The sequence below is a fragment of the Mytilus galloprovincialis genome, chromosome 12 (assembly GCF_965363235.1).
Source record: "Mytilus galloprovincialis chromosome 12, xbMytGall1.hap1.1, whole genome shotgun sequence".
Lineage (NCBI taxonomy): Eukaryota > Metazoa > Mollusca > Bivalvia > Mytilida > Mytilidae > Mytilus > Mytilus galloprovincialis.
Window position 1 is genome coordinate 76,562,144 of NC_134849.1, and position 10,866 is coordinate 76,573,009.

General features: G+C 33.7%; 1 protein-coding gene across 1 annotated transcript; it reads left to right on the plus strand.

The window, feature by feature from the left end:
- The first annotated feature begins 2,087 nt into the window (after positions 1–2,087).
- Positions 2,088–10,720, plus strand: LOC143054876 (large ribosomal subunit protein mL53-like). The gene is made up of 3 exons (XM_076227965.1): positions 2,088–2,269; positions 9,468–9,580; positions 10,492–10,720. The coding sequence occupies exons 1-3, from the start codon at positions 2,133–2,135 to the stop codon at positions 10,635–10,637; spliced, it is 396 nt and encodes a 131-aa protein (XP_076084080.1). The 5' UTR covers positions 2,088–2,132; the 3' UTR covers positions 10,638–10,720.
- The last annotated feature ends 146 nt before the right edge of the window (positions 10,721–10,866 follow it).

A 10,866-nucleotide genomic window follows, 5' to 3' on the forward strand; every position in this document is an offset into this window, starting at 1 on the left:
CTAAGTTCACCTTCAATCCCTTCTTTTGGGCGAGCGCATCGGAGATGGTTGTGGTGACGGTGCTTCGACTTACCTTTAGAAAAGTGGCTACGTCGTGCTGCTTCGCGGGTTCGATAACGACTGTGCCAAATACACCATTCAGTGCTTGACGTCTATCGGTGACATTGATCTCATCCTCGACTGGGGCGTTTTTAATATCTTCTTCGACCAAATGGTTCAAATCGTCTCTCTTGAGCTGAGAGTACTTGGTGAGACCACGATTCTTTGCCAGTGCTTTGAGCTGCTTCTTGCTGAGGACTTCCTGGCGGGGAAATTTACGGGCGGTTTTCTCCTCGATGAACTTCACCAAGGCCTCCTTGTTCTTCCTGCTGATCCCCCTCAGACCCTCGTCCTTAGCTATTTGACGTAGGGTCTTCATGGTCTCTTTGACCACCATCTTACCCTCGACTGGGATGATCTCCTCCTCCTGCTGGCGTGGTTGCTTGCTATGCCTCCAGCAGAGGCCATCCTTCCCGGGCTTGCTCTTGCAGAGCTGCCCCTTCTTCCTTTTCAGTGGATAACCGCAGGTGGTCTTCTGCTCCCCATCTGGTTGATGCTCAAATCGCGGCTTGGTGAACTGCGCACCGCAATTTTGACACATCTGGGTATGCTCATCCATCTGCGTCAGGTTGGGGGCATCACAGCACTGCTGCTGCCTTTGAGGGGTTGGGGCTGGGGTGCTTTCTTCCAAATCTTCTTCATTCTCCAGAAAGAAATCCTGATAGCGATCCATGTTATCACTATTGGATTCCATCCTTTTATTTATTTCAACCTGTGACATCCTTCCCTTTAAGGTGTCCTTATCCCCACTTTCCTGTGGAGACTGACTTATGCTCTGTACGAAAGACATAATTCTTGTATTTACCCTATACTCAATAGGAATGCCGTCTGTTTGCATTTTGCCCTCGAGGTGGGGATTTCTATGCAGGATTCTGCATGTGTGAGGCAGAATCGGCTTTACCCTACTACTAATCCACCATTTTCTACATTTGAAAATGCCTGTACCAAGTCAGGAATATGACAGTTCTTGTCCATTCGTTTTTGATGCGTTTTGTTATTTGATTTTGCCATGTGATTATGGACTTTCCGAATTGATTTTCCTCTACGTTCAGTATTTTTGTGATTTTACTTTTTTCATCAGATACTTTTTAAGTTGTGTATATACAGTAACTGATCTTTCAACAATTTTAGAAACTACAATTAATATACTGACTGGTCGACAATTTCCGACATCCAGCCTACTATTTTTCTTAAATATAGGACACACTCTAGCTGTTTTCATCTCATGACATCAGGTACTATTGTCTGAAGTTATTGACAAGTTAACTATATAAGTAATTAGCTTTGCTAAAATACTTGAGCCATCTCTTAAAAACCTTGATTGTATTCCATCCAATCCAGTACTTTTACTTGGATTGGGTTGTTGTAACTGTTTAAAAATAAATTCTTCATTATTGTCAATATAATGGAATATTTTATTTTGCCATTTGATTAGGGAGCTACCATTTGATTTTTATGGGGGGGGGGGGGCTAGGATGAAAAATTTTGTCCTGCTTTTTTTTTTAGTTGTAATTTCTGTCCTGTCTTTTTATTTTTTACTCTATTCGGTCCTGCCTTTTTTTTTACTAGTTTATCCTGACTTTTTTACACAAATTGTCATCCTGCCTTTTTTTTTTTAACAAGTTTCTCATCCTGCCTTTTTTTTTTACTCAAAACTCCTGTCCTGCCTATTTTTTTCAAATTTCATCCTAGCCCCCCCATAAAAATCAAATGGTAGCTCCCTTAGGTATTCTTCGTTTTGAATTTTCTCGGAGTCTAGTATGATTTTTGTTATTTTACTTTTTTGATACATTCCCCATTTTCATTTTCAATATGATTAGTATAATAGTCAAGGCCGTATTAAAAATTTCAATCCGTTGTAGTGTATTTATTGTTTAATTCAATTGAAGTTATTAGTGATATTTATTGTGGTTCTACAGTAGTTTCATTTTAAAATTGACCTACATCTGACGATTTCAATTTTTAGATAAGTTCCGAAAATTTTACAGTCATTTGGAAAACCTTTGACTTGTACCTTATGCAGAAGACTAAGCATGGCAGGGTTTTCAAGAGCAGGCTATAGTCGGGTTATAAATCCTATGAAGAAAACTTTAGAAGCCTTTCACCTGAGATCAATGAAGTCTATAAAGTTCACCTTTGACCCATACCATCCAAATGTCAGATCGATGAGGTGATTTGATTTACACCAGTAACAGTATAGACAGGCCCTGCTGTCACTGTCATTGACACTGATAGTGTCAGTGATGAACATGGTACTGGTTATTTCCAAATAATTATGATGTCTGGCACGGCTATTTTTTTTTCTTTCTGGGAAGCCTTCCTACATTGTATTAAGGTCACAGAAAAATAAATAAAATAGTGTTGTAGACCTGGAGGATACCATGACAATATTCTAGGTAACATCAAGGGAACTGGCCAGAGGCTTTTCTAGTAGAAGTCTGTGACATATTCTAGGTAACATCAAGGGAACTGACCAGAGGCTTTTCTAGTAGAAGTCTGTGACATATTCTAGGTAACATCAAGGGAACTGGCCAGAGGCTTTTCTAGTAGAAGTCTGTGGGTTGTACAGTAGGGGACCTGTGAGTTGCTCTGATGGATGGTATGCAGCCCAAAAAAAAAGGGGTGTTGTAGACCTGGAGATATAAAGGTAGTCTATCTAGTTGAGTTAGGGATTGAGGGTTCAAATATGCTGGTACCATCCATAGATTTTAACAACAAAAGACTTGCCAGCCATCATAATTATTTGGACTAGGTACTGATAGTAATGTCCAGTCAGAGTACTACTTAAACAAGTGATTTCATTATCACCTATTTCAGTGATTTTTTTAATTCAGTTATCACATATTTTTAAAAGTGATTTTGGTGTTTCCTTTGATCTTCAAATGCTAATTTCATTGATTTTCCATATTTTCACAAACTTTTCTATAATTTTCCTACATAAATCAATTATCCCTTTATCTTTGGATATCAATTTCACCAGTGTGCTTGGGCAGTAAGTGAGTGCGCTAAAGCTTTTAAAAGTACCCTTGGGAATTGTTTTGTAATCAAATATTCATCACCCACTCTTACTATCAGACAAAGGTCAACAATATAAGGTGACCTGATTGGTTTTCTTTAGAGTTCGAAAGACTTATTTTAAGGTTATCTCCTGATCTGCAAATTATTCAAGTTTTTGCATATATATATCATGTATATGGACCATAATTTGCTATTGGGCTCCGTTTCCTATAACTATAGAAAAGTGATAAAATGTGAATTACTGTAAGAAAAGTTGTAACTACATCTAAAGATGCCATTATTTTTATCAACATACAAGTGTATGCTACTCTTCCCTAGAAAAAAAAATGAAATATACGAATTTCAAAGATTCTACAACCGTATTTTTGTGTCGTTTCTCGCGTTACTTTTTGCTTCCGAAGAGCATAACGCTGACTGATTTATAGATTATCGTCACCGGCAAATTCGTAACTTTTGCTTTCAAATAACAAAGAACATCGACCAATAAGAAAAGTGAGAAGAAAATGCCGAGAACTATAAGTATTTATGTAGCAGATGTAAGAACAGTGGCGTGATTTTTGTGTCCGATTTCGTAACGCAAATTTTAGATGATGTAATCCGCTTTGTTGTAATAGAATTCTTAAAAACAATATGCAAATATGAACTCTCGCGAGATGTTCAAACAGGTAAATCAGAGATGATTTACATTCTTGTTTTGATCTTCGTAATAATTAAGTAAGAAAATGACGTTATCGTTATGCGTTACATTTCACACGAAACAGAAGTCCAGTTATTTATTAAAATTGTTTTTGTCCTTAAGTTCTAATCATTTCCGGTCATACGTGGAACATGTGACTAACATGTGATAACGCCATTACGGCCGGATGTACGAAATACTAGGTCTAAACATTGTTTTTGTTTCCAACGGGATGTTAGCAAATATAATCGGTAGACTTGTTTCGTCTTGTGTAAAAGAGGAAAATACAATTGTCAAAGAGATTGCGCCGGTGGTCTGTTATTTTTCCTATGTGCATAATGTTACATACGATCCTGTGTGAAAATAAATGCCCAATGACTTGACAAAATCGATTTCATATTTGACAGACGTTAGAACACACTTCGTTTCCCGATAATGACGTGAAGAGTCCTTGGAAAAATCAATCGAAATTACGTCTCTTATCATTGTACCAATGCTCGTTGGATTGATTTAACTTCAGCAGTAAATATTACTGGATATTTTAGGTGAATAAATATAATTTAATAAAAAATACATGTTAATATACCGTTACACTTGGAATGTACAAAGTTGGCATCTTTGTCACAGTTTTTAATTAATATTTTTTATTCATGTTCTGCAAACACTTATCAGAAACGCAATAAACTTGGCAAATGAGAAGTAAACTTTTACCATGCATGACTTGAAAGGAAGTACTTTATTGATTTTAGCCCACTAAAGTAGGTTAAAATGTGGAAACCATGTAGATGGTGTACAGGTCACAAGTATCACATTGTGCCTATTTTAAAGATTTTAATTCCAAGTTAAAAGTTTTTTTCTTTACTGGATTTAAAGAATGTTACATTGCCAATGATTTGGAATAAATTGTATATAACTGGAATATCAAAACCAAATATAAATACAGTTTTTTGGCTTAAACATCAAGATACAACGATTATGGTATCCTGTATCAATGAAGAGAATATGGAAAATTCTGAATAAATTGGACTAATTGTTTTCAAAACAAGCACATATTTAGGAGTTTTATAATACTGTTACATTTAAGATGGATTTTAAGAAAAAGTATACTGTTCAGATTATTTTAAGCAGATTTTGCAATAAAATAAAACTAAAAAAATGCTTTCGGTTTCTTATGGTTTCCTGTCAGGTTTAAAAAAAACTTTAATATAACATTGAAAATAGATTTTAAATATTAACATGAAGCAAGTAACACTAGTAATGGTGTTTATTTATGCCTTTTGAATTATATTGTGCAAAAGAAAGAAAATAAAGATTGGTTTCCTGTTTGGTTTCATGTCACGTAAACGGTGAATCAAAATGTATTAATTTTTTCATGAAAAACTCAATTGTTCCATTCATACTATTCTAACACCAACACAACCCACAAAATAAAAGTTAAAATTTTAGAACTTATAAAAAAGGATACAAAAAGAAACCAAAGGCCGAATACCAAATTATGGTCCATATATTCTAATAAACTGTAAAAACTGACAGACTTATCAAGCAAAAGACAATTTCTGCATGTACATAGTTGTTTTTTCTATGCCAGAATTCTTGTCTTTTTACCAATAAAAAAATCAAGCTTGTGGGATAAATATCCAAAAAATTTGTAAGGGTTCCGCGGAACCCAGTGTCTCGCCTACTCTTTCTGTTTATCGCAAGCTCAACAAAAATGAGGAAACAAATCAATAAAATATTCCTGTTAATAAGCATCTATGCCAACCATTACGATTTTTCCATAGATTTTGCGATAAAAACTACGCTATGTAACGGTCACAGTCGAATAGTTACAGATTCCCAATCATCGACGTTCAATTTTGTAAAACTCGGATTTTTATCATTACTTTTCCGTCCTGGTCCAGTATTTAGGAAACGCCAATGTAATGCTTCCGGTTTCTCGGGAGTTATCAACCTAACTGACTTCCGAAGAGGCAAACTTGCATTTTATTAAGTAGCTTTCCCCCTTTCTCTACTTCTTGACAAAACAAAAATGTTTGAGTCGAGAACATCTGAACAGTTAATGAATGGAATACATACTACAGACAACATGTTAAATGACAAATTTTAGTGTACATCACTTTGCAACCACTCGTCAGTAATTTTTAATGGTAAATGCACGTTTATGAATGATTACTGAAAACTTTTAAAAAATACAGAAAATTTGATAGTTTGTTACTGATTGTGTCAAAAGGGGGTTGGCATCTATGAATAAGTACTATCTTTTGATTGTTAGAAGCTTCTGTCCAAGTTTGGTAAAAATCCAGGATAGTTTATGTAATAAATGTTTAAAAAATTTAACTGCACACTGAATGAAATGTTAACTAGAAGAAAACAAAATTTCCTTCTAGATACTAGCTTTTGATCATAAACAAGCTTCTTTCCAAGTTTGGTACAAATCCAAAATAGTATATCACTATAGGAAAGTTATTAAAATTTTAAAAAGTTAAACCACAGAGTGAATGTGTTGTTTCGCAGCAAATCTAAGTCACTTTAAAAGTAAAATACAAAAAAATAGATTTATTTTTTTACAAAATTTCCTTCTAGATACTAGCTTTTGATCATAAACAAGCTTCTGTCCAAGTTTGGTACAAATCCAAAATAGTATAAGAAAGTTATTAAAATTTAAAAAGTTTAACCACAGAGTGAATGTATTGTTTCCTGGCAGAAAATCTAAGTCCATTTAAAAGTAAAATACAGAAAAATGGATTTTATTTTTACAAAATTTACTTCTGGATACTATCTTATGATCATAAACAATCTTCTGTCCAAGTTTGGTACCAACCCAGGATAGTTTAAGAAAGTTATTAAAATTTTAAAAACTTTAACCACAGAGTGAATGTAATATTTCCCAGCAGAAAAACTAAGTCCATTTAAAAGTAAAATACAGAAAAAATGGAATTTTATTTTTTACAAAATTTACTTCTGGATACTGTCTTTTGATCATAAACAAGCTTCTGTTCAATTTTGGTAGAAATCCAGGATTGTTTGAGAAAGTTATTCAAATTTCAAAAACTTTAACCACAGTGAATATTTGTGGATGCCACCGCTGACGACGACGAAATGTAGGATTGCTTAGTCTCGCTTTTTCGACTAAAGTCGAAGGTTGACAAAAATGTTATAAACACCTATTGAAGTGATTACATTTTAACATCTCAAATTACTTGTTTTGGTGATTTTGAAAAGTCTGGGTGAATTTTTTTAATATTTCACAGCCAAAATCACTCTAAGAAGTGATTCTGAAATCACTTGTTTAAGTATATATACGTAGTACCCCTGACTGTTGTCAGACCTGCCAACTTTTGAAAATCTCCATGGGGGATTTAGTGCGTGACCAGATTTTTAGAGGTTACAATTTTTGCAGTGTTTCTGTGCTCAGTTTTTTACTCGTAATAAAACTCAAAAATTAAACTGATTTAAAGATAATGTTTTCTTATGAGTTCATTACAGTTCTCATGATCTCAACTTTCAGATAATTACGATTTTGATATGGAACTATGGTAAACGTTGCAAATTGTGCTCGTATGAAAAATTGTTTACATACATGTACATGTATACATATTAATTAATTTTGAGGATTGTTATGACCCATAAGGTAATCCGATTACATGCAACAACAAATTATGACACCTGTTGTGACCACTGATTATCGTAGGGTCGTAAACTTGTCATTATAGGTCCCCAGGTAAAATGATAGATTTTTTTTAAATTGATCAGAAAAACTTCAAAATCGGTAACCAATATTTTTTTAGGGTTTAATTTGTCAACATTGGGATTTTGACTTGTTTTACAGGATTCAAGTTGAGGGATGAAAATCGAGATTATACCATAAAAATCAGGATAGTTGGCAGGTCTGTTATGTACTGGTTCTAAGGGAAACTAGACCAAAATAGAATATTTAATCTACTATAGCGATATTTTACTGTTTGAAAGATTTTAAATGGGAAAATGATGCAAATTGCAAAAAGTTACAGATCTAAGAAAATTAACCATGCTAAAAGTCACAGTTCTTGAGTTAATGGTAATAAGTGATAAACAGGCTGGGAACAAACCCTCTATATGGTTTGGTATCGGGTCCAATCCCACCCTTCACATTTTCACCCTCTACAGCACTAACAAAAAGGTGATTAAGATTTATTCAACACAAAAAAAAACCGAAAGAATTTTACTTTATTTTTTTAAACAATTTTAGCATTAAACTTACAAAAATTTGATAACAAATTACTCAACACTTAACCAATAAAAGGGTGAAAACCTACTTTTGGCGCAGCTGTGTAGGGTGGAAAAGTGAAAGGGGGCAAACATCAATGTGTGCGCGGCCACAGTTAAAAAAAAATTGGTTTGCCCAAACCCTACCCAAACATCAAGACAGCGGTAGGTAGGTAGGCATTTTCTTTTCTTTTTTGGCAAAAAGAAATTTAAGTATCAGATGTTTATTAGTCTTCTTGCCTCTGAATAAAAAAAAATATTTTCACATCGGGACAATAAAAGATTTTGAGTAGGCAGCTCTTTTCTGGGTATTTTCTACCTATTCTTTTTTATGGCCCGATGTGTTTCTATTGGGTGAATTCATGGTGTTTATATTTCTTTGGATTGGATGATGGCAGTAACCTGCAATATTTGGTACACCATGATGTATTTAATTTAATATGCACATGTCCAGTTTACTGCTTAACTGACTGAATATACAATCTATTGTTCATCATAATTGAAAGCTGTGATGATCAGGAAATTCCAATCAGTTATGTCTCAATGAACAGATTTCTATTGTTAGATATTAAATCCAGTCTAAACAAATATATTCCTCTAGGTCATTTTGGAACTGAGATGTTTCAAGACCTGGTTGTTTCATACCTTGTCTTTTCGTACCTAACTTAAACTAGGTCGTTTTGTAACTGTAGACATTTTTTAACCTTATCATCATGATTATTATAACAAAATGGTAGGTTATTGGAGAAGTGTAGCATAAATATTTTTATTGTATAGCAATATGATATTTCCCACAGAAAGTAACCAAAAGTTAGCGTGCAATAAATTCAAATCTTCAAATTTCATGACGTCATCAACGACAAAACCTCAGTATATACCAATTTTTACTTTCAAATATTATATTGCTATACAATAAAAGGGTTATTGCATGAATATTGGGGAATATTGTCCCTCGTAGAACATATATTGCACTCGCAAGCTCGCGCAATATAATATTCTACTCAGGACAATATTCCCCAATATTCATGCAATAACCCTATACTATTAAAAGATTTATCATGCTTATTGATATATATATTATATATAATTCGTTTAAATATCTGCCCAAAATCTGTTTGCAAATTTTTTATTCTTCCCTTGCCTGGATTCAAACTCATACTACTGAGACATTGTGGCACCAAATCAGCCTGCACTATGCCCAAGATGCTAGACTACTTGACCACCTAGGCTCTCTCTATATATAAAATTATATAGCATTTATTAAATAACCTTTTAAATCCCAACCATTAAGTGCATGGGCACTCAAATTGTGACTATTGTATACCCGTAAGGTTAAAAGGTTGAAGACTTTATTGTACTGATAAATCAATGTTTATGGTATAAATTTACATCAATGATCATAATTATGAAATTATAATATATTTTTCAGAGAGTGCTTATTCCTGATAAAACAGGCACGTATTCTAAAGACAAACTTGAACTGTGCAACTAAAGTTGATGTAAAATCTAATCGATGTGATCCTGAGATCAACATAGCATTTAGTGAGTATAAAATGTTCATAAAATTGAGAAAGGAAATGGGTAATATGTCAAAGAGACAACAACCCAGCCAAAGAGCAGACAACAGCTGAAGGCCACCAATGGGACTTCAACGCAGAGAGGAAATCTCCAACAGGGAGGTGACTCCTCAGCTGGCTCCAAAACAAAATTATGCACTAGTTCAGTGAAAACGGGCAACACATCAAACTCCAAAACATACAAACATGACATATGAACTAAAATTAAAACATACATGACTAACAAAGGCCAGATGGCCCGGATTTGGGACAGGCCCAAAAATAAGGTATGAATAAGTCGATATGAGAAAAGTAAATGATCGGTAAATTAAAGTAAGCAAGCAACCTTGCAACACAATAAATTATAATGAAAAAGTCATCTAGAGATTCGCGAAAAGTGTTAGTCCTCAGGATTTTACCACCAAAATTTTGCATAGGACTGACACAATTTTAGTATTTTTCAATAGAATTAGTAGTGAGGACCAGTAGATTTTCTTCAAGGACCACCAGGGAAAAAAAGATTTCGCAAACTCTCAGCATGACTTCAATAATAAAAAAAACAAACTAGAAAAATCAGTTGAAAAAAGTTTGATTAATCAGGACATGCAGGAGGACACAAAGCATAAAAACTAACAATTAAAAACTAGCTAACCAAAGATAAATACCTTTACCTACACACTCAATGATATTTCATTTACCTGAGTATTGTGAGTATGCACAACAAAGTTGATCATTGTTTCGATCCTATCCATGCCTGTGTAAAGCAATTAATAAATTATTCAAACTTAAATATTTTTATACCAGAATTGAGATAATGTGTTATAAACCAGATCTTTTAAAATTATACCAGCTGTAGAAAGTATTACTTAATAGTTGTGTATGAATCTATTTTTTCAGTTGATGACCACAAAGTCAAGTTTAAGACATCAGAATTAACCACTTTAGACATTTTACAAAGACTACATGAATTTAGTGATGAAAAGGACCCTAAAAAGAATGAAAAAGTTGTTGTGATGACAAAAGCAAAGAAAAGGAGCAAATAATCAATATCTTGTATCATTTGTTTGTGTGTGTGAATCCGTGAGAAATTGTAATAGTTTTATGAATATAAATGTTGGATATAAAATCTTCTATAATTCTTTCTTGATTTATCCTTTTCATGACCTGTTCATTATTTTAGTTCAATCAATCAACATGTGGTTTATTTGATCTCAGTTTTTCATTGGTTGAAAATTCGATTATGACGTAAAATTTTCTTGCTTTCCTCTGAAA

What these genes read in the sequence shown, in the direction of transcription:
- LOC143054876 (XM_076227965.1), top strand. Translation starts at nt 2,133, where the DNA reads ATGGCAGGGTTTTCAAGAGCAGGCTATAGTCGGGTTATAAATCCTATG. An exon ending in CCAAATGTCAGATCGATGAG is followed by an intron (nt 2,270 to 9,467) that starts GTGATTTGATTT and finishes TATATTTTTCAG; the next exon opens with AGAGTGCTTATTCCTGATAA. An exon ending in TGAGATCAACATAGCATTTA is followed by an intron (nt 9,581 to 10,491) that starts GTGAGTATAAAA and finishes CTATTTTTTCAG; the next exon opens with TTGATGACCACAAAGTCAAG.